We start from the raw sequence: 25,379 nt of genomic DNA on the forward strand, positions 1-25,379 counted from the left end.
TTCAATCAAAGAGATGACTGTAGTAATTACAGAGGAATGTTTCAGTCAAAGAGATGACTGTAATAATAACAGAGGAATGTTCCAATCAAAGAGATGACTGTAATAATAATAGAGGAATGTTTCGGTCAAAGAGATGACTGTAATAATTACAGAGGAATGTTTCAGTCAAAGATATGGCTGTAATAATAACAGAGGAATGTTTCGGTCAAAGAGATGACTGTAATAATAACAGAGGAATGTTCCACTCAAAGAGAAGACTGTAATAATAACAGAGGAATGTTTCGGTCAAAGAGATGACTGTAATAATAACAGAGGAATGTTCCACTCAAAGAGAAGACTGTAATAATTACAGAGGAATGTTTCAGTCAAAGAGATGACTGTAATAATTACAGAGGAATGTTTCAGTCAAAGAGATGATTGTAATAATAAAAGAGGAATGTTCCAATCAAAGAGATGACTGTAGTAATTACAGAGGAATGTTCCAGTCAAAGAGATGACTGTAATAATAACAGAGGAATGTTCCAATCAAAGAGATGACTGTAATAATAACAGAGGAATGTTCCAATCAAAGAGATGACTGTAGTAATTACAGAGGAATGTTTCACTCAAAGAGATGACTGTAATAATTACAAAGGAATGTTTCAGTCAAAGAGATGACTTTAGTAATTACAGAGGAATGTTCCAATCAAAGAGATGACTGTAGTAATTACAGAGGAATGTTTCAGTCAAAGAGATGACTGTAATAATTACAGAGGAATGTTTCAAAGAGACGGCTGTAATAATTACAGAGGAATGTTTCGGTCAAAGAGATGACTGTAATAATTACAGAGGAATGTTTCAGTCAAAGATATGGCTGTAATAATAACAGAGGAATGTTTCGGTCAAAGAGATGACTGTAATAATAACAGAGGAATGTTCCACTCAAAGAGAAGACTGTAATAATTACAGAGGAATGTTTCAGTCAAAGAGATGACTGTAATAATTACAGAGGAATGTTTCAGTCAAAGAGATGACTGTAACAATAAAAGAGGAATGTTCCAATCAAAGAGATGACTGTAGTAATTACAGAGGAATGTTTCAGTCAAAGAGATGACTGTAATAATAACAGAGGAATGTTCCAATCAAAGAGATGACTGTAATAATAACAGAGGAATGTTCCAATCAAAGAGATGACTGTAGTAATTACAGAGGAATGTTTCACTCAAAGAGATGACTGTAATAATTACAAAGGAATGTTTCAGTCAAAGAGATGACTGTAGTAATTACAGAGGAATGTTCCAATCAAAGAGATGACTGTAGTAATTACAGAGGACTGTTTCAGTCAAAGAGATGACTGTAATAATTACAGAGGAATGTTTCAGTCAAAGAGATGTGTCGTGGTTCGTCTTTAGTCTTCTCAGGATGTCGTCTTTTAGATAACACAAACTAATTGCAAGTGATATGCTAGAAAAGGACACAACACTTTAGAATAATTCAGCCTTAAGCAAGATAAAATGCACAGAGTTTTTAAGTTTATTTAAGCCTTCGACACAGAGCTTAGACAAACTGAGTCCTCTAGAGAGACTGAATATGTGACAACCGCGCTCATCTATTTATTGGAGACCCGCGGGCATCGCTCCTCCTTCGACTTTTTTATTTATTTCATTCCCAAGACATGGTTTTCTATTGGAAGCGTCCTCTAGTGAACCCTAAGCAGGTGTTAGGCCATTATTTCAATGTGACAAACGCTCCCATTAAAACGTGAAGGATTTACAACTGATTTTTTTTTAAAAGACCTTCAGCCACAGGTGCAGCTGGCCTGAGGCCCCCCCCGCACGTGGCCTCAGCCACAGGTGCAGCTGGCCTGAGGCCCCTGCACGTGGCCTGCGGGAAAGCACCTAAAAGGCCTTGGAAAGCCCCTGACAGACTGAATGACTAATAGAGCCCTTTTTTTTGGGTTGAACACCTGCTAGTTCAACCAGAGGACATACAGTTCGGATCAGGACACTTGATAGTTCATCATAGTTCAAATAAGGACCTAAAAATTCTTCTACAGATGACTGTAATAATTACAGAGGAATGTTTCAGTCAAAGAGATGACTGTAATAATAACAGAGGAATGTTCCAATCAAAGAGATGACTGTAATAATAACAGAGGAATGTTCCAATCAAAGAGATGACTGTAGTAATTACAGAGGAATGTTTCACTCAAAGAGATGACTGTAATAATTACAGAGGAATGTTTCAGTCAAAAAGATGACTGTAGTAATTACAGAGGAATGTTCCAATCAAAGAGATGACTGTAGTAATTACAGAGGAATGTTTCAGTCAAAGAGATGACTGTAATAATTACAGAGGAATGTTTCAAAGAGGCCGCTGTAATAATTACAGAGGAATGTTTCGGTCAAAGAGATGACTGTAATAATTACAGAGGAATGTTTCAGTCAAAGATATGGCTGTAATAATAACAGAGGAATGTTTCAGTCAAAGAGATGACTGTAATAATTAAAGAGGAATGTTTCAGTCAAAGAGATGACTGTAATAATTAAAGAGGAATGTTCCACTCAAAGAGATGACTGTAATAATAACAGAGGAATGTTCCAATCAAAGAGAAGACTGTAATATTTAAAGAGGAATGTTCCACTCAAAGAGATGACTGTAATAATAACAGAGGAATGTTCCAATCAAAGAGATGCCTGTAATAATAACAGGAATGTTTCAGTCAAAGAGATGACTGTAATAATAACAGAGGAATGTTCCAATCAAAGAGATGACTGTAGTAATTACAGAGGAATGTTTCAGTCAAAGAGATGACTGTAATAATAACAGAGTAATGTTCCAGTCAAAGAGATTCCTGTAATAATAACAGAGGAATGTTTTAGTCAAAGAGATGACTGTAATAATAACAGAGGAATGTTCCAATCAAAGAGATGCCTGCAATAATAACAAAGGAATGTTTCAGTCAAACAGATGACTGTAATAATAACAGAGGAATGTTCCAATCAAAGAGATGACTGTAATAATAACAGAGAAATGTTTCAGTCAATTAGATGACTGGAATAATAACAGAGGAATGTTTCAGTCAAAGAGATGACTGTAATAATTAAAGAGGAATGTTCCACTCAAAGAGATGACTGTAATAATAACAGAGGAATGTTCCACTCAAAGAGAAGACTGTAATATTTAAAGAGGAATGTTCCACTCAAAGAGATGACTGTAATAATTACAGAGGAATGTTTCAGTCAAAGAGACGGCTGTAATAATTACAGAGGAATGTTTCAGTCAAAGAGATGACTGTAATAATTACAGAGGAATGTTTCAGTCAAAGAGATGACTGTAATAATTACAGAGGAATGTTCCACTCAAAGAGAAGACTGTAATAATTACAGAGGAATGTTTCAGTCAAAGAGATGGCTGTAATAATAACAACAGAGAAATGTTTCAGTCAATGAGATGACTGGAATAATCACAGAGGAAAGTTCCAATCAAAGACATGACTGTAATAATAACAGAGGAATGTTTCAGTCAAAGAGAAGACTGTAATAATTAAAGAGGAATGTTCCACTCAAAGAGAAGACTGTAATCTTTAAAGAGGAATGTTCCACTCAAAGAGATGACTGTAATAATAACAGAGGAATGTTCCAATCAAAGAGATTCCTGTAATAATAACAGAGGAATGTTTTAGTCAAAGAGATGACTGTAATAATCACAGAGGAATGTTCCAATCAAAGAGATGACTGTAATAATCACAGAAGAATGTTCCAATCAAAGAGATGACTGTAATAATAACAGAGGAATGTTTCAAAGAGATGACTGTAATAATCACAGAGGAATGTTCCAATCAAAGAGACGGCTGTAATAATTAAGAGGAATGTTTCAGTCAAAGAGATGACTGTAATAATTACAAAGGAATGTTTCACTCAAAGAGATGACTGTAATAATCACAGAGGATTGTTTCAGTCAAAGAGACAACTGTAATAATTACAAAGGAATGTTTCACTCAAAGAGACGACTGTAATAATCACAGAGGATTGTTTCAGTCAAAGAGACAACTGTAATAATTACAAAGGAATGTTTTACTCAAAGAGATGACTGTAACAATTACAGAGGAATGTTTCAGTCAAAGAGATGACTGTAACAATTACAGAGGAATGTTTCAGTCAAAGAGATGACTGTAATAATTACAAAGGAATGTTTCACTCAAAGAGATTACTGTAATAATCACAGAGGATTGTTTCAGTCAAAGAGACAACTGTAATAATTACAAAGGAATGTTTCACTCAAAGAGATGACTGTAACAATTACAGAGGAATGTTTCAGTCAAAGAGATGACTGTAACAATTACAGAGGAATGTTTCAGTCAAAGAGATGACTGTAATAATTACAGAGGAATGTTTCAGTCAAAGAGATGACTGTAGTAATCACAGAGGAATGTTTCAGTTACAGAGACAACTGTAATAATGACAAAGGAACGTTTCACTCAAAGAGATGACTGTAGTTATCACATAGGAATGTTTCAGTCAAAGAGACAACTGTAATAATTACAAAGGAATGTTTCACTCAAAGAGATCAATCAATCAATTTTATTTATATAGCATCAAATCACAACAAACAGTTGCCCCAAGGCACCTTATATTGTAAGGCAAGGCCAGATGGCGAGATGACTGTAGTTATCACATAGGAATGTTTCAGTCAAATAGACAACTGCAATAATCACAGAGAAATGTTTCAGTCAAAGAGACAAGTGTAATAATCACAGAGGAATGTTTCAGTCAAAGAGATGACTGCAATAATCACAGAGGAATGTTTCAAAGAGATGACTGTCATAATCACAGAGGAATGTTTCAGTCAAAGAGATGACTGTAGTAATTACAGAGGAATGTTCCACTCAAAGAGATGACTGTAGTAATCACATAGGAATGTTTCAGTCAAAGAGACGACTGTAATAATCACAGAAGAATGTTTCAGTCAAAGAGATGACTGTAGTAATTACAGAGGAATGTTCCACTCAAAGAGATGACTGTAATATTTAAAGAGGAATGTTTCAGTCAAAGAGACGGCTGTAATAATTACAGAGGAATGTTTCAGTCAAAGAGATGACTGTAATAATAACAGAGGAATGTTCCACTCAAAGAGAAGACTGTAATAATTACAGAGGAATGTTTCAGCCAAAGAGATGACTGTAATAATAACAACAGAGAAATGTTTCAGTCAATGAGATGACTGGAATAATCACAGAGGAAAGTTCCAATCAAAGACATGACTGTAATAATAACAGAGGAATGTTTCAGTCAAAGAGAAGACTGTAATAATTAAAGAGGAATGTTCCACTCAAAGAGAAGACTGTAATCTTTAAAGAGGAATGTTCCACTCAAAGAGATGACTGTAATAATAACAGAGGAATGTTCCAATCAAAGAGATTCCTGTAATAATAACAGAGGAATGTTTCAGTCAAAGAGATGACTGTAATAATTACAGAGGAATGTTTCAGTCAAAGAGATGACTGTAATAATTACAAAGGAATGTTTCACTCAAAGAGATGACTGTAATAATCACAGAGGATTGTTTCAGTCAAAGAGACAACTGTAATAATTACAAAGGAATGTTTTACTCACAGAGATGGCTGTAACAATTACAGAGGAATGTTTCAGTCAAAGAGATGACTGTAACAATTACAGAGGAATGTTTCAGTCAAAGAGATGACTGTAATAATTACAGAGGAATGTTTCAGTCAAAGAGATGACTGTAGTAATCACAGAGGAATGTTTCAGTTACAGAGACAACTGTCATAATTAAAGAGGAATGTTTCACTCAAAGAGATGACTGTAGTTATCACATAGGAATGTTTCAGTCAAAGAGACAACTGTAATAATGACAAAGGAACGTTTCACTCAAAGAGATGACTGTAGTTATCACATAGGAATGTTTCAGTCAAAGAGACAACTGTAATAATTACAAAGGAATGTTTCACTCAAAGAGATCAATCAATCAATTTTATTTATATAGCGTCAAATCACAACAAACAGTTGCCCCAAGGCACCTTATATTGTAAGGCAAGGCCAGATGGCGAGATGACTGTAGTTATCACATAGGAATGTTTCAGTCAAAGAGACAACTGCAATAATCACAGAGAAATGTTTCAGTCAAAGAGACAAGTGTAATAATCACAGAGGAATGTTTCAGTCAAAGAGATGACTGTCATAATCACAGAGGAATGTTTCAGTCAAAGAGATGACTGTAGTAATTACAGAGGAATGTTCCACTCAAAGAGATGACTGTAGTAATCACATAGGTATGTTTCAGTCAAAGACACGACTGTAATAATTACAACGGAATGTTCCACTCAAAGAGAAGACTGTAATAATCACAGAAGAATGTTTCAGTCAAAGAGATGACTGTAGTAATTACAGAGGAATGTTCCACTCAAAGAGATGACTCTAACAATTACAAAGGAATGTTTCACTCAAAGAGATGACTGTAGTTATCACATAGGAATGTTTCAGTCAAAGAGACAACTGTAATAATGACAAAGGAACGTTTCACTCAAAGAGATGACTGTAGTTATCACATAGGAATGTTTCAGTCAAAGAGACAACTGTAATAATTACAAAGGAATGTTTCACTCAAAGAGATCAATCAATCAATTTTATTTATATAGCGTCAAATCACAACAAACAGTTGCCCCAAGGCACCTTATATTGTAAGGCAAGGCCAGATGGCGAGATGACTGTAGTTATCACATAGGAATGTTTCAGTCAAAGAGACAACTGCAATAATCACAGAGAAATGTTTCAGTCAAAGAGACAAGTGTAATAATCACAGAGGAATGTTTCAGTCAAAGAGATGACTGTAATAATCACAGAAGAATGTTCCAATCAAAGAGATGACTGTAATAATAACAGAGGAATGTTTCAGTCAAAGAGATCAATCAATCAATCAATTTTATTTATATAGCGTCAAATCACAACAAACAGTTGCCCCAAGGCACCTTATATTGTAAGGCAAGGCCAGATGGCGAGATGACTGCAGTTATCACATAGGAATGTTTCAGTCAAAGAGACAACTGCAATAATCACAGAGAAATGTTTCAGTCAAAGAGACAAGTGTAATAATCACAGAGGAACGTTTCAGTCAAAGAGATGACTGCAGTAATCACAGAAGAATGTTTCAAAGAGATGACTGTCATAATCACAGAGGAAGTTTCAGTCAAAGAGATGACTGTAGTAATTACAGAGGAATGTTCCACTCAAAGAGATGACTGTAATAATTACAAAGGAATGTTCCACTCAAAGAGAAGACTGTAATAATCACAGAAGAATGTTCCAATCAACGAGATGACCGTAATAATAACAGAGGAATGTTTCAGTCAAAGAGATGACTGTAGTAATTACAGAGGAATGTTCCACTCAAAGAGATGACTGTAATAATCACAGAGGAATGTTTCAGTCAAAGAGATGACTGTAATAACAGAGGAATGTTCCACTCAAAGAGAAGACTGTAATAATCACAGAGGAATGTTCCAATCAAAGAGACGGCTGTAATAATTAAGAGGAATGTTTCAGTCAAAGAGATGACTGTAATAATCACAGAGGAATGTTTCAGTTACAGAGACAACTGTAATAATCACAGAGTAATGTTTCAGTCAAAGAGACGACTGTAATAATTAGAGAAATGTTCCACTCAAACAGATGACTGATAAAATTTATGATTTAGAAAATTATGCTAAACGTCACCTTTTGTTTGAAGAACATTAATGTAATTATTATACAGTACAACAATACAATGTTGAAATGGACAAGGTACTTGATAAAGCATTATCCATCATACACAAAGTTTGGAATGTAATTTGGGTAAAATAAAAGAGTTTCTCGGTGATCTAAATGAAAGTTTTAAAGTGATTGCTATAATTGAAACCTGGCTGAAGGACACTGATATTTCTGATGTCCAGATTGACGGCTCTAAGGACCGATAAGCTGTTATTCCACCTCATGGCGCTGCAGACCAATCAGCTGTTATAACACCTCACAGCCCTCTGGACCAGTCAGCAGTTAGTACACCTCATGGCCCTCTGGACCGATCAGCTGTTATTACACCTCATGGCGTTGCGGACCGATCACCCGTTATTACACCTCATGGCGGTGCATAACGATCAGCTGTTATAACACCTCATGGCCCTACGGACCAATCAGCTGTTATTACACCTCATGGCCCTCTGGACCGATCAGCTGTTATTACACCTCACAGCCCTACGGATCGATCAGCTGTTATTACACCTCATGGCGGTGCGTAACGATCAGCTGTTATAACACCTCACGGCTCTACAGACCAATTAGCTGTTATTATACCTCATGGCCCTCTGGACCGATCAGCTGTTATTACACCTCACAGCCCTACGGACCGATCAGCTGTTATTACACCTCATGGCAGTGCGTAATGATCAGCTGTTTTTACACCTCATGGCCCTCTGGACCGATCAGCTGTTATTACACCTCACAGCCCTACGGACCGATCAGCTGTTATTACACCTCATGGCGGTGCGTAACAATCAGCTGTTATAACACCTCACGACTCTACAGACCGATTAACTGTTATTATACTTCATGGACCTCTGGACCGATCAGCTGTTATTATACCTCACGGACCACTGGATCGAACAGGTGTTATTCCACATCATGGCCCTCTGGACCGATCAGCTGTTATTATACCTCACGGACCACTGGATCGATCAGGTGTTATTCCACATCATGGCCCTCTGGACCGATCAGCTGTTATTACATCTCACAGCCCTACGGACCAATCAGCTGTTATTACACCTCACAGCCCTACGGACCGATCAGCTGTAATTACACCTCATGGCGGTGCGTAATGATCAGCTGTTATAACCCCTCACGGCTCGAAGGACCGATCAGCTGTTATACCTCATGGACCACTGGATCGATCAGGTGTTATTCCACATCACGGCCCTCTGGACCGATTACCTGTTATTACACCTCACAGCCCTACGGACCGATCAGCTGTTATTACACCTCATGGCCCTATAGACCGATCAGCTGTTATTACACCTCATGGCCCTCTGGACCAATCAGCTGTTATTACACCTCATGGCCCTCTGGACCAATCAGCTGTTATTACACCTCATGGCGTTGTGGACCGATCACCCCTTATTACACCTCATGGCGGTGTGGAACGATCAGCTGTTACAACACCGCATCGCCCTACAGACCAATCAGCTGTTATTACACCTCATGGTCCTCTGGACCGATCAGCTGTTATTACACCTCACAGCCCTACGGAGCGATCAGCTGTTATTACACCTCATGGCGGTGCGTAACGATCAGCTGTTATAACACTTCATGGCTCTACAGACCGATTAGCTGTTATAACACCTCATGGCGTTGTGGACCGATCACCCCTTATTACACCTCATGGCGGTGTGGAACGATCAGCTGTTACAACACCGCATCGCCCTACAGACCAATCAGCTGTTATTACACCGCATGGCCCTCTGGACCGATCAGCTGTTATTACACCTCACAGCCCTACGGACCGATCAGCTGTTATTACACCTCATGGCCCTCTGGACCGATCAGCTGTTATTACACCTCACAGCTCTACGGCCCGATCAGCTCTTATTACACCTCATGGCGGTGCATAACGATCAGCTGTTATAACACCTCATGGCCCTACGGACCGATCAGCTGTTATTACACCTCATGGTCCTCTGGACCGATCAGCTGTTATTACACCTCACAGCCCTACGGAGCGATCAGCTGTTATTACACCTCATGGCCCTATAGACCGATCAGCTGTTATTACACCTCATGGCCCTCTGGACCAATCAGCTGTTATTACACCTCGTGGCGTTGTGGACCGATCACCCCTTATTACACCTCATGGCGGTGCGTAACGATCAGCTGTTACAACACCGCATGGCCCTACAGACCAATCAGCTGTTATTACACCTCATGGTCCTCTGGACCGATCAGCTGTTATTACACCTCACAGCCCTACGGAGCGATCAGCTGTTATTACACCTCATGGCGGTGCGTAACGATCAGCTGTTATAACACTTCATGGCTCTACAGACCGATTAGCTGTTATAACACTTCATGGCCCTCTGGACCGATCAGCTGTTATTACACCTCACAGCCCTCTGGACCGATCAGCTGTTATTACACCTCACAGCCCTACGGACCGATCAGCTGTTATTACACCTCATGGCCCTCTGGACCGATCAGCTGTTATTACACCTCACAGCCCTACGGCCCGATCAGCTGTTATTACACCTCATGGCGGTGCGTAACGATCAGCTGTTATAACACCTCATGGCCCTCTGGACCAATCAGCTGTTATTACACCTCGTGGCGTTGTGGACCGATCACCCCTTATTACACCTCATGGCGGTGCGTAACGATCAGCTGTTACAACACCGCATGGCCCTACAGACCAATCAGCTGTTATTACACCTCATGGTCCTCTGGACCGATCAGCTGTTATTACACCTCACAGCCCTACGGAGCGATCAGCTGTTATTACACCTCATGGCGGTGCGTAACGATCAGCTGTTATAACACTTCATGGCTCTACAGACCGATTAGCTGTTATAACACTTCATGGCCCTCTGGACCGATCAGCTGTTATTACACCTCACAGCCCTCTGGACCGATCAGCTGTTATTACACCTCACAGCCCTACGGACCGATCAGCTGTTATTACACCTCATGGCCCTCTGGACCGATCAGCTGTTATTACACCTCACAGCCCTACGGACCAATCAGCTGTTATTACACCTCATGGCCCTCTGGACCGATCAGCTGTTATTACACCTCACAGCCCTACGGCCCGATCAGCTCTTGTTACACCTCATGGCGGTGCATAACGATCAGCTGTTATAACACCTCATGGCCCTACGGACCGATCAGCTGTTATTACACCTCATGGTCCTCTGGACCGATCAGCTGTTATTACACCTCACAGCCCTACGGAGCGATCAGCTGTTATTACACCTCATGGCCCTATAGACCGATCAGCTGTTATTACACCTCATGGCCCTCTGGACCAATCAGCTGTTATTACACCTCGTGGCGTTGTGGACCGATCACCCCTTATTACACCTCATGGTGGTGCGTAACGATCAGCTGTTACAACACCGCATGGCCCTACAGACCAATCAGCTGTTATTACACCTCATGGTCCTCTGGACCGATCAGCTGTTATTACACCTCACAGCCCTACGGAGCGATCAGCTGTTATTACACCTCGTGGCGGTGCGTAACGATCAGCTGTTATAACACTTCATGGCTCTACAGACCGATTAGCTGTTATAACACTTCATGGCCCTCTGGACCGATCAGCTGTTATTACACCTCACAGCCCTCTGGACCGATCAGCTGTTATTACACCTCACAGCCCTACGGACCGATCAGCTGTTATTACACCTCATGGCCCTCTGGACCGATCAGCTGTTATTACACCTCACAGCCCTACGGCCCGATCAGCTGTTATTACACCTCATGGCGGTGTGTAACGATCAGCTGTTATAACACCTCATGGCCCTACGGACCGATCAGCTGTTTTTACACCTCATGGCCCTCTGGACCGACCAGCTGTTATTACACCTCACAGCCCTATGGACCGATCAGCTGTTATTACACCTCATGGCGGTGCGTAATGATCAGCTGTTATAACACCTCATGGCTCTACAGACCGATTAGTTGTTATTATACCTCATGGACCTCTGTACCTATCAGCTGTTATTATACCTCACGGACCACTGGATCGATCAGGTGTTATTCCACATCATGGCCCTCTGGACCGATCAGCTGTTATTACACCTCACAGCCCTACGGACTGATCAGCTGTTATTATACCTCATGGCCCTCTGGACCGATCAGCTGTTATTACACCTCACAGCCCTACGGACTGATCAGCTGTTATTACACCTCATGGCGGTGTGTAATGATCAGCTGTTATAACACCTCACGGCTCGAAGGACCGATCAGCTGTTATTATACCTCACGGACCACTGGGTCGATCAGGTGTTATTCCATATCATTGCCCTCTGGTCCAATCAGCTGTTATTACACCTCACAGCCCTACGGACCGATCAGCTGTTATTACACCTCATGGCCTTCTGGACCGATCAGCTGTTATTACACCTCACAGCCCTACGGACCGATCAGCTGTTATTACACCTCCTAGCGGTGCGTAATGATCAGCTGTTATAACACCTCACGGCTCTACGGACCGATTAGCTGTTATTATACCTCATGGACCTCTGGACCGATCAGCTGTTATTATACCTCACAGCCCTACGGAGCGATCAGCTGTTATTATACCTCACAGCCCTACAGACCGATCAGCTGTTATTATACCTCACGGACCACTGGATCGATCAGGTGTTATTATACCTCACGGACCACTGGATCGATCAGCTGTTATTACACCTCACAGACCTCTGGATCAATCAGGTGTTATTATACCTCACAGCCCTACGGACCGATCAGCTGTTATTACACCTCATGGCGGTGCATAACGATCAGCTGTTATAACACCTCATGGCTCTACGGACCGATTAGCTGTTATTATACCTCACGGACCTCACGGACCTCTGGACTGATCAGCTGTTATTACACCTCACTTTGGGGAGGTCTCTGCACCCCAATTGAGATGCACTAGAGCTGCAGATGTATATTCGGGACATGCTGGCAGGATTTGATGAGCCTGACCACGACGAGTTTCTCACAAACACTATCTGACTGTTTTGAATGCTGTTATGATGCTGTGAGAATATTTAGAACACAGTCAGAATACAGTTAGAGTCCACCTTGACTATTGTATGATATTTTTTGGACTTGACTGCACCTCGACTATTTTGATCATGTGCTAAACATTTGTTCCAGCCACTGGAATTTTCCAGAATTCTTGGAACGCACTCAGATTGCAGTCGGAGGTTTTTGAATGCACCTCGACTGTTCCGGAATGTATGTTGAATTTTCAGTTGGGCTCATTCGGCCTCTCGTGTGCTGGGAGTGTAAGATTGATAACTTTGAGTGTGCTTTGTCTCCGTACATGGACTGGCCTGACGTACCGTGTGCCAGGTTTTCGAACGTCTGGGCCAGCTCCTTCAATGCCACCTTGCTCTCAGTCTCCTCCTCCAGCTTTGACATCTCCCTCAGCATCTTACATCCGCTCAGCGCACTCAGCACTGACTCCTCCGCCTGACAGGGAGGCACACACACACACACACACACACACACACACACACACACACACACACACACACAACGTTCCAGCCACAGACGACATGTGAATGTGCGTAAATAGTTAAAGTAGTTGATCAAGCATTCTTTATGTGATTGTTTCTGTATGAAATTGTTGCTTTTCATCCGACACATGGACGAGGCACGTTCAGCTCGTTGGATCTTTAGTTATTGATCTGTTCAGATATTGTCAATGTACATGCAAGATGCTGGACTTGGGAGGTTGGATGAAGTTGGACAACAATCAACCGGGATGCTGACGGTACTGGAACTATACAAACAGAAAGGAAAACGGACAAACTTGAAGTTGTCATTGGGATTTGTTCACATTTTTCAACAGTTTGAAAATTCTGACAAAGCAGCAGCTACAGAAATGAAGCTAGAAGACGGTTAAATGATGTCTCTGAAAGTCAACGTAAGTCCAGATTTCTTGTATCGTTTTTGGCTTCGTTAGTGCCGTGTGACCAGGGCTTAAAGTGCGGTGAGCCTGAGATTTTAATGTGTTCATGACATCACGTCAGGTGTGTCACTGCAGCCACCAAAATACAGAACCACGGTTGAAAGTAAACATCTGGGGGTGGGGGTGGGGGGGAGCTAGTGAGCAAGGTATGGAGTAACACGTGCTTTTCAAATCTCCTGTAGAATTTACCACATTTTCATATCAAAACAGATGTTTTGGCATCAAGACCTTAAAGCTCACTGAGGACACCACAGGTATCGATTTTTGGATTTTGAGCACTTACATTGATCGGTAAGTGCTCAAAATCCAGTTTGGATGGTAGAAAAGCTCCAAAAAATATAAATATGGCAACTGTGCTAGTGCTCTGTGGCCGACAAGAAGCATGAGGTTGTGCACGTCTGACAGCCAAGCTCAGCGCTCACCTACCTGGAGTGAAAGTCCAGGTACGGCCTCTGAAAAGTCTCTACAGTCATAACAGAGGAACTCAAAAGTGCACTGGCAGGAGATTTTGACACCTTGAAATCTAAACTGCGAGCGCTGCGGTTTGAAATTAAAAACAACAAAAGCAGATATCCAGGAGGTGAAAGATGGATGATCAACTTGGTCTTCTTAAATTACAAAACACAGTAACCAGTCTTCAAAGCCAAGTGACAACTTTCAAATCAAATCAATTTTATTTATATAGCGCCAAATCACAACAAACAGTCGCCCCAAGGCGCTTTATATTGTAAGGCAAAAGCCATACAATAATTACAGAAAAACCCCAACGGTCAAAACGACCCCCTATGAGCAAGCACTTGCCGACAGTGGGAAGGAAAACTCCCTTTTAACAGGAAGAAACCTCCAGCAGAACCAGGCTCAGGGAGGGGCAGTCTTCTGCTGGGACTGGTTGGGGCTGAGGGGAGAGAATCAGGAAAAACACATGCTGTGGAAGAGAGCAGAGATCAATAACCAATGATTAAATGCACAGTGGTGCATACAGAGCAAAAAGAGTAAGAGTACTCTTAAAAACCCTAGGAACTACAAGTAAGCCTGCAGTCTGAGAGCGAAGCGCTCTATTGGGGTGATATGGTACTAAGAGGTCCCTAAGATAAGATGGGACCTGATTATTCAAAACCTTATAAGTAAGAAGAAGAATTTTAAATTCTATTCTGGAATTAACAGGGAGCCAACGAAGAGAAGCCAATATGGGTGAAATATGCTCTCTCCTTCTAGTCCCCGTCAGTACTCTAGCTGTAGCATTTTGAATCAACTGAAGGCTTTTCAGGGAACCTTTAGGACAAAATGATAATAATGAATTACAATAGTCCAGCCTAGAGGAAATAAATGCATGAATTATTTTTTCAGCATCACTCTGAGACAAGACTTGATGTGGCGCAAATGCAAAAAAGCAGTCTTACATATTTGCTTAATATGTGCATTGAAGGACATATCCTGATCAAAAATGACTCCAAGATTTCTCACAGTATTACTGGAGGTCAGGGTAATGCCATCCAGAGTTAGACACCATGTTTCTAAGATTTGTGGGGCCAAGTACAATAACTTCAGTTTTATCTGAATTCAAAAGCAGGAAATTAGAGGTCATCCATGTCTTTATGTCTGAAAGACATTCTTGCAGTTTAACTAATTGGTGTGTGTCCTCTGGCTTCATGGATAGATAAAGCTGGGTATCATCTGTGTAACAATGAAAATTTAAGCAATGCTTTCTAATAATACTGCCTAAGGGAAGCATGTATAAAGTGAATAAAATTGGTCCTAGCACAGAACCTTGTGGAACTCCATAATTAACCTTAGTCCGTGAAGAAGACTCCCCATTTACATGAACAAATTGTAATCTATTAGATAAATATGATTCAAACCACCGCAGCGCAGTGCCTTTAATACCTATGGCATGCTCTAATCTCTGTAATAAAATTTTATGGTCAACAGCATCAAAAGCAGCACTGAGGTCTAATAGAACAAGCACAGAGATGAGTCCACTGTCTGAGGCCATAAGAAGATCATTTGTAACCTTCACTAATGCTGTTTCTGTACTATGATGAATTCTGAAACCTGACTGAAACTCTTCAAATAGACCATTCCTCTGCAGATGATCAGTTAGCTGTTTTACAGTACCCTTTCAAGAATTTTTGAGAGAAAAGGAAGGTTGGAGATTGGCCTATAATTAGCTAAGATAGCTGGGTCAAGTGATGGCTTTTTAAGTAATGGTTTAATTACTGCCACCTTAAAAGCCTGTGGTACATAGCCAACTAATAAAGATAGATTGATCATATTTAAGATCGAAGCATTAATTAACGGTAGGGCTTCCTTGAGCAGCCTGGTAGGAATGGGGTCTAATACAACCCCTGGCAATAATTATGGAATCACCGGCCTCGGAGGTTGTTCATTCAGTTGTTTAATTTTGTAGAAAAAAAGCAGATCACAAACATGACACAAAAGTAAAGTCATTTCAACTGCCAACTTTCTGGCTTTAAGAAACACTATAAGATAAAGAAAAAAAATTGTGGCAGTCAGTAACGGTTACTTTTTAGACCAAGCAGAGGGAAAAAAATATGGAATCACTCAATTCTGAGGAATAAATTATGGAATCACCCTGTAAATTTTCATCCCCAAAACTAACACCTGCATCAAATCAGATCTGCTTGTTAGTCTGCATCTAAAAAGGAGTGATCACACCTTGGAGAGCTGTTGCACCAAGTGGACTGACATGAATCATGGCTCCAACACGAGAGATGTCAATTGAAACAAAGGAGGGGATTATCAAACTCTTTAAAGAGGGTAAATCATCACGCAGTGTTGCAAAAGATGTTGGTTGTTCACAGTCAGCTGTGTCTAAACTCTGGACCAAATACAAACAACATGGGAAGGTTCTTAAAGACAAACATACTGGTAGACCAAGGAAGACATCAAAGTGTCAAGACAGAAAACTTAAAGCAATATGTCTCAAAAGTTGAAAATGCACAACAAAACAAATGAGGAACAAATGGGAGGAAACTGGAGTAAACATCTGTGACCGAACTGTAAGAAACCGCCTAATGGAAATGGGATTTACATACACAAAAGCTAAAGGAAAGCCATCATTAACACCTAAAGAGAAAAAAAACAAGGTTACTGTTGTGTGGGCCGCTGAAGAGGAGGTACTGCTGGCCCACCACCAGAGGGCGCCCTGCCTGAAGTGCAGGCTTCAGGCACGAGAGGGCGCAGCCACCTCCCAGAAGCAGCCTGGAGTGACAGCTGTCACACATCAACCATCAATCATCACATCCCATAAAAGCCGGGCAGCAACTCCACCTTCCTGCCGAGAAAACGTCAAACCATTCAGGTAAAACAACTCAGCCGTCTTGTGCAGTTTGCACATATTAAGTTTGCAGCTAAGCGTAGTTGTAACGTCCTTTGCATCTAGGCTTGGAGAGCTGTTTAACTATCAATTCTGAGTTTGCAGACGTAACCTGTTACACTTGCAGCTGGAGCTGAGGTTGTATAAGTCGGGAGGAGTTGGCGTTCCCGCTCCTCAGCGGTTAAGTGTAATTGTGGATATTGTGAGATCAGGAGGTGGAAGTGTTTTTCCCCACTGGAGAGGAACTGCTTGCTGACTGTTTTGCTGGGTGTGTGCACACACACCCACCCTTAATTGTTTCTGCTTCCTGCCAGCAGTACCAGATCTGACAGATGGAGACGGTGGCCACCTGGGGACTCAGGACTTGGCGGCTCCAGTGTGCTCCAGATCCGTTGGCAGTGGAAATCGTGTGGGACCCGGCTTTTCTCTGGACAGACGTCTTCTGTCCTCGAGCCTGCCCACACGTCACCTTTGTACATTGATTGACTCCAAAATCTGTGATTGTTTGTATTTCGTTGTGCACTTCACAACAGTAAATTGTTGTTTTTGGCTTATCCATTGTCCGTTCATTTACGCCCCCTGTTGTGGGTCCGTGTCTCTACACTTTCCCAACAGTTACAATGGGCTAAGGAAAAGCAATCGTGGACTGTGGATGACTGGATGAAAGTCGTATTCAGTGATGAATCTCGAATCTGCATTGGGCAAGGTGATGATGCTGGAACTTTTGTTTGGTACCGTTCCAATGAGATTTATAAAGATGACTGCCCGAAGAGAACATGTAAATTTCCACAGTCATTGATGATATGGGGCTGCATGTCAGGTAAAGGCACTGGGGAGATGGTTGTCATTACATCATCAATAAATGCACAAGTTTACGTTGATATTTTGGACACCTTTCTTATCCCATCAATTGAAAGGATGTTTGGGGATGATGAAATCATTTTTCAAGATGATAATGCATCTTGCCATAGAGCAAAAACTGTGAAAACATTCCTTGCAAAAAGACACATAGGGTCAATGTCATGGCCTGCAAATACTCCAGATCTTAATCCAATTGAAAATCTTTGGTGGAAGTTGAAGAAAATGGTCCATGACAAGGCTCCAACCTGCAAAGCTGATCTGGCAACAGCAATCAGAGAAAGTTGGAGCCAGATTGATGAAGAGTACTGTTTGTCACTCATTAAGACCATGTCTCAGAGACTGCAAGCTGTTATAAAAGCCAGAGGTGGTGCAACAAAATACTAGTGATGTGTTGGAGCGTTCTTTTGTATTCATGATTCCATAATTTTTTCCTCAGAATTGAGTGATTCCATATTTTTTTTCCCTCTGCTTGGTCTAACAAAGTAACCGTTACTGACTGTGACAATTTTTTTCCTGATTTCTTATAGTGTTTCTTAAAGCCAGAAAATTGCCATTTGAAATTACTTTAGTTTTGTGTCATGTCTGTGATCTGCTTTTTTTCCCCTACAAAATTAAACAACTGAATGAACATCCTCCGAGGCCGGTGATTCCATAATTTTTGCCAGGGGTTGTAGACATGTTGATGGTTTGGAGGAAGTGACTAATGAAAGTAACTCAGACAGAACAATCGGAGAGAAAGAGTCTAACCAAATACCAGCATTACTGAAAGCAATCGAACATAAAGATATGTCTTTGGGATGGTTATGAATAATTTTTTTCTCTAATAGTTAAAATTTTATTTGCAAAGAAAGTCATGAAGTCATTACTAGTTAAAGGAATACTTGGGTCAATGGAGCTCTGACTCTTTGTCAGCCTGGCTACAGTGCTGAAAAGAAACCTGGGGTTGTTCTTATTTTCTTCAATTAGTGATGAATAGTAAGACGTTCTAGCTTTACGGAGAGCTTTTTTATAGAGCAACAGACTCTTTTTCCAGGCTAAGTGAAGATCTTCTAAATTAGTGAGACGCCATTTCCTCTCCAGCTTACGGGTTATCTGCTTTAAGCTGCGAGTTTGTGGGTTATACCACGGAGTCAGGCACTTCTGATTTAAGGCTCTCTTTTTCAGAGGAGCACCAGCATCCAAAGTTGTGCTCAGTGAGGATGTAAAGCTATTGACAAGATAATCTATCTCACTCACCAAGTTTAGGTAGCTACTCTGCACTGTGTTGGTATATGGCATTGAAGAACATAACAAAGAAGGAATCATATCCTTAAACCTAGTTACAGCGCTTTCAGAAAGACTTCTACTGTAATGAAACTTATTCCCCACTGCTGGGTAGTCCATTAAAGTAAATGTAAATGTTATTAAGAAATGATCAGACAAAAAGGGGTTTTCAGGGAATACTGTTAAGTCTTCAATTTCTATGCCATATCTCAGAACAAGATCTAAAGTGTGGCTAAGGTGATGGGTGGGCTCATTTACATTTTGAGCAAAGCCAACTGAGTCTAATAATAGATTAAATGCAGTGTTGATGCTGTCATTCTCAGCATCTACGAGGTCTGTCCAAAAAGTATCAGACCTTTTTATTTTTTTAAAAAAACCATATGGATTTGAATCATGTGTCCGTGCATGAGCCAAGCTTGAACCTTCATGCGCATGCGTGATTTTTTTCACGCCCGTCGGTTGCATCATTCGCCTGTGAGCAGGCTTTGTGTGAGCACTGGTCCTCCCCTCTCGTTGGATTTTCATTGCGAGGTGGAACGATTTGGAGCTTTGCTGCATCAAATTTTTCCAGAAACTGTGAGAGACAGCCAGGTGGAAACCATTCGGAAGATTCAGACGGCTTTCGGTGACGATCCTATGGGCATCACACAGATTAAGGAGTGTTACAACCGGTTTAAAGACGGCGCACAATGGCGGAGGGCGCGCCGCGCTCTGAGCGGCCATCAACAGGCTGAAACGACCAGATCATTTCCAAAGTGAACGCTGTGTGATCTGGGACGTCGTCTGACTACCAGAGAAATTGCAGAAGAGGTGGACATCAGCACTTTTTCGGCACATTCCACTGTTACAGGAGATTTTGTAATGAAAGACGTGCGGAAGTTGGAAGTCTCACAGGACATGTTGTGACATGTCCAGCTCTTACACAATTCCTCGGATACTCACTCGACTGAAAAGCCACCGAAAGCCGTTTGAATCTTCCGAATGGTTTCCACCTGGCTGTCTCTCACAGTTTCTGGAAAAATTTGATTCAGCGCTGCTCCAATCGTTCAGACATTTTCCTTGCAATGAAAATCCAACGAGGGGGGAGGACCAGTGCTCACTCAAAGCCTACTCACAGGCAAATGACGCAACCGACAGGCGTGAAAAAACTCACGCATGCACACGAAGGTTCAAGGTTGGCTCATGCAAGCACACGTGATTCAAATCCATAAGGTTTTTGAAAAAAATAAAAAGGTCTGATACTTTTTGGACAGACCTCGTATGTGAATGTTAAAATTGCCCACTATAATTATCTTATCTGAGCTAAGCACTAAGTCAGACAAAAGGTCTGAAAATTCACAGAGAAACTCACAGTAACGACCAGGTGGTCTATAGATAACAACAAATAAAACTGTTTTTTGGGACTTCCAATTTGGATGGACAAGACTAAGAGTCAAGCTTTCAAATGAATTAAAGCTCTGTCTGAGTCTTTGATTAATTAATAAACTGGAGTGGAAGATTGCTGCTAATCCTCCCCCTCGGCCCGTGCTACAAGCATTTTGACAGTTAGTGTGACTCGGGTGTGTTGACTCATTTAAGCTAACATATTCATCCTGCTGTAACCAGGTTTCTGTAAAGCAGAATAAATCAATATGTTGATCAATTATTATATCATTTACTACTTATTTTTGCTGGTTACTGATGGTCTGGGAGCAGGCACCGTCTCTACAGGGATGGGGTATTGGGGGGATGGCAGGGGGAGAGAAGCTGCAGAGAGGTGTGTAAGACTACAAGTCTGCTTCCTGGTCCCAACCCTGGATAGTCACGATTTGGAGGGTTTAATAAAATTGGCCAGATTTCTAGAGATGAGAGCTGCTCCATTCAAAGTGGGATAGATGCCGTCTCTCCTAACAAGACCAGGTTTTCCCCAGAAGCTTTGCCAATTATCTATGAAGCTCACCTCATTTTTTGGACACCACTCAGACAGTCAGCAATTCAGGGAGAACATGCAGCTAAACATGTCACTCCCGGTCCGATTGGGGAGGGGCCCAGAGAAAACTACAGAGTCTGACATTGTTTTTGCAAAGTTACACACCGATTCAATATTAATTTTAGTGACCTCCGATTGGCGTAACCGGGTGTCAATACTGCCGACGTGAATTACAATCTTACCACATTTACGCTTAGCCTTAGCCAGCAGTTTCAAATTTCCTTCAATGTCGTCTGCTCTGGCCCCCGGAAGACATTTGACTATGGTTGCTGGTGTCACTAACTTCACATTTCTCAGAACAGAGTCGCCAATAACCAGAGTTTGATCCTCGGCGGGTGTGTTGCCGAGTGGGGAAAAACGGTTAGAGATGAGAACGGGTTGGTGGTGTACAGGGGGCTTTTGTTTAGAACTATTCTTCTTCCTCACAGTCACCCAAGCCGGCCTGCTTTCCCGGCTGCTCGGGATCTGCTGGGGGACAGCTAACGGTGGCTAAGCTACCTTGGTCCGCACCAACTACTGGGGCCTGGCTAGCTGTAGGATTTTCCAAGGTGCGGAGCCGAGTCTCTAATTCGCCCAGCCTGGCCTCCAAAGCTACGAACAAGCTACACTTATTACAAGTACCATTACTGCTAAAGGAGGCCGAGGAATAACTAAACATTTCACACCCAGTGCAGAAAAGTGCGGGAGAGACAGGAGAAGCCGCCATGCTAAACCGGCTAAGAGCTAATAGCTGCGCTAAGCTAGCGGATTCCTAAAAACACACAAAGTGTAGAATGTGAAAATAATTTAAATCAAATCAAATCAATTTTATTTATATAGCGCCAAATCACAACAAACAGTTGCCCCAAGGCGCTTTATATTGTAAGGCAAAAGCCATACAATAATTACAGAAAAACCCCAACGGTCAAAACGACCCCCTATGAGCAAGCACTTGGCGACAGTGGGAAGGAAAAACTCCCTTTTAACATGAAGAAACCTCCAGCAGAACCAGGCTCAGGGAGGGGCAGTCTTCTGCTGGGACTGGTTGGGGCTGAGGGGAGAGAATCAGGAAAAAGACATGCTGTGGAAGAAAGCAGAGATCAATCACTAATGATTAAATACAGAGTGGTGCATACAGAGCAAAAAGAGAAAGAAACACTCAGTGCATCATGGGAACCCCCAGCAGTCTAAGTCTATAGCAGCATAACTAAGGGATGGTTCAGGGTCACCTGATCCAGCCCTAACTATAAGCTTTAGCAAAAAGGAAAGTTTTAACCTAATCTTAAAAGTAGAGAGGGTGTCTGTCTCCCTGATCTGAATTGGGAGCTGGTTCCACAGGAGAGGAGCCTGAAAGCTGAAGACTCTGCCTCCCATTCTACTCTTACAAACCCTAGGAACTACAAGTAAGCCTGCAGTCTGAGAGCGAAGCGCTCTATTGGGGTGATATGGTACTATGAGGTCCCTAAGATAAGATGGGACCTGATTATTCAAAACCTTGTAAGTAAGAAGAAGAATTTTAAATTCTATTCTAGAATTAACAGGAAGCCAATGAAGAGAGGCCAATATGGGTGAAATATGCTCTCTCCTTCTAGTCCCTGTCAGTCAATTTAGAGGTGATTCAGCAAAGAGGGTGCTTTAATTAAGGCACGTGAAGATTACACAGTGAAATAAATCGTTATCTAGTTATCTAGATCAATCTAACTGCGCAGATTAAACAGCTAACAGATACAGCAAAACACCGCTGTGCTCCGGAACATGAAGTGATACAATACCGCAGTGAGAGCCAACCACCAGAAGAGTCAAAGACCGATGCGAGCACATGGAGGGAAGAATGCGATGCAGTAATATCCACATTACTGGCACTGAAGAGCAGCTGGACCCAAGCTCCTACCACAGCAGTTGCCACAGTCCTGAAAGAAGTCCTGCAGATTGACTGGGACATAAAAATAGACCACTCAAACAGCACCTTCGCACCCACGAAATCAGGAGACCAGGACACGCTGCAGGTGATAATTGCAAAACTGCAGCACAATGGAGCCACTGTGGAGATCCTGAGGAGAACCTGAGACAGCTGCATCACCAAATTACCCAGCTTCACTGCCAGCATTGCGAAAGACCGAGCCACATTCACAGATGTGTGAAAGGTGTTACAAGGAGGGCGAGGACAAGGACTTTTTGGACCCCAAAAAGACAATAGAGTTTGTTCAAAAGACAATCGTTCCAGTACAGAGACTGAAGGTTGAGGATGTTCTCTCCTGTGTGAACAACAACAACAACGGTAAGAATCAAGAACCAAGAATCTGTGTCTCCACATACTGTTGATTTTTTTTCTTTGTTTTTAACTCTTAAACAAGGCGAGTTGAGTCCCACACACACTTTACTTCAACACTTTCATTTTTACCCGAGACCAAAATATGGCCATTGTGTACTGCAAAGACTTGTGTCCCTCCGTCTGCCGGCCCGTCCATCTGTCTGTCTGTGCTCAGCATACGTCCAGTCCCATTGCTGCCAGGGTCTTCAAATTCACAGGGAACATTCTTGGGACACAGACCTTGGACAAGTTCAAAGATGTCTAACTAAGAGGTCAAAAGGTTACATTCTGTTCCTGTTATGCTCATACGCTTGATGGTATTTTAGCACTGCGTTATATTTATATTTCTCAAGTTCTGCAGGAGCCTGAATAGATAATATTAGCCTTCTCTCTCTCTCTAACTACTTTCTTTCTCCTTATCTTAGCACATGTGAAGCACTTTTGCTGCTTGCCGTAGTATGTAGTGACCAGAGCCCATCATGTTATTGTGTGTTTGTTAGTTGCAGTGTTATTAGATGTTGTGTTTTATTGGTTTGTTTTGTTTTCATCCTCTCGTTCCAGTGTTGTCATTCCATTTTCTTATCCCGTTGCTCCTATTGAAGTTAAAAACTCTCAGTACAGCTATAGGAAGCATTTTTGTTGTTTCCATTCCCTCTATGGCTGCCCTCCTCCGAACTTACAGGACAAAACATAGGACCCATGTGTGCACTGTTCATATCCATCTTTCTTTCTTTTAACAGAACTACAAAGACCCGAACATGTAGACTTCAGGAGGAACAGCAGAATGACCAGCATGTGGACTTCAGTAGATACGCCAGAGTGAAGAGTGACAGCATGTAGACTTCAGGAAGTATGGCAGAATGACCAGCATGTAGACTTCAGGAGGTACAGCAGAGTGACCAGCATGTAGACTTCAGGAGGTACAGCAGAGTGACCAGCATGTAGACTTCAAGAGGTACGGCAGAATGACAGCATGTGGACTTCAAGAGGTATGGCAGAATGACAGCATGTGGACTTCAGGAAGTATAGCAGAATGACCAGCATGTAGACTTCAGGAAGTATGGCAGAATGACCAGCATGTGGACTTCAGGAGGTACGGCAGAATGACCAGCATGTAGACTTCAGGAGGTACGGCAGAATGACCAGCATGTAGACTTCAGGAGGTACAGCAGAATGACCAGCATGTAGACTTCAGGAGGTACAGCAGAGTGACCAGCATGTAGACTTCAGGAGGTACAGCAGAGTGACCAGCATGTAGACTTCAGGAGGAACAGAAGGGTGACCAGCATGTGGACTTCAAGAGGTACGGCAGAATGACAGCATGTGGACTTCAGGAAGTATAGCAGAATGACCAGCATGTAGACTTCAGGAGATATGCCAGAGTGAAGAGTGACAGCATGTAGACTTCAGGAAGTATGGCAGAATGACCAGCATGTAGACTTCAGGAGGTACAGCAGAGTGACCAGCATGTAGACTTCAGGAGGAACAGAAGAGTGACCAGCATGTGGACTTCAAGAGGTACGGCAGAATGACAGCATGTGGACTTCAAGAGGTATGGCAGAATGACAGCATGTGGACTTCAGGAAGTATAGCAGAATGACCAGCATGTAGACTTCAGGAGGTACGGCACAATGACCAGCATGTAGACTTCAGGAGGAACAGAAGAGTGACGAGCATGTGGACTTCAAGAGGTACGGCAGAATGACAGCATGTGGACTTCAGGAGATATGCCAGAGTGAAGAGTGCCAGCATGTAGACTTCAGGAAGTATGGCAGAATGACCAGCATGTAGACTTCAGGAGGTACAGCAGAGTGACCAGCATGTAGACTTCAGGAGGAACAGAAGAGTGACCAGCATGTAGACTTCAGGAGGAACAGAAGAGTGACAGCAGATGGACTTTAGGAGGTATGGCAGAATGACAGCATGTGGACTTCAGGAAGTATAGCAGAATGACCAGC

General features: G+C 42.1%; 1 protein-coding gene across 1 annotated transcript in view; it reads right to left on the reverse strand.

Moving 5' to 3' along the window:
* The window catches only part of trpm4a (transient receptor potential cation channel, subfamily M, member 4a), a 505,210-nt gene that overhangs the window by 187,323 nt on the left and 292,508 nt on the right, over nucleotides 1–25,379 (reverse strand). The window contains exon 14 of the mRNA XM_034189807.1: nucleotides 13,070–13,199. Coding sequence (XP_034045698.1) covers nucleotides 13,070–13,199 — 130 coding nt within the window. The remainder of the gene's footprint in view (nucleotides 1–13,069; nucleotides 13,200–25,379) is intronic.

Source organism: Thalassophryne amazonica, chromosome 16, assembly GCF_902500255.1.
Source record: "Thalassophryne amazonica chromosome 16, fThaAma1.1, whole genome shotgun sequence".
NCBI lineage: Eukaryota > Metazoa > Chordata > Actinopteri > Batrachoidiformes > Batrachoididae > Thalassophryne > Thalassophryne amazonica.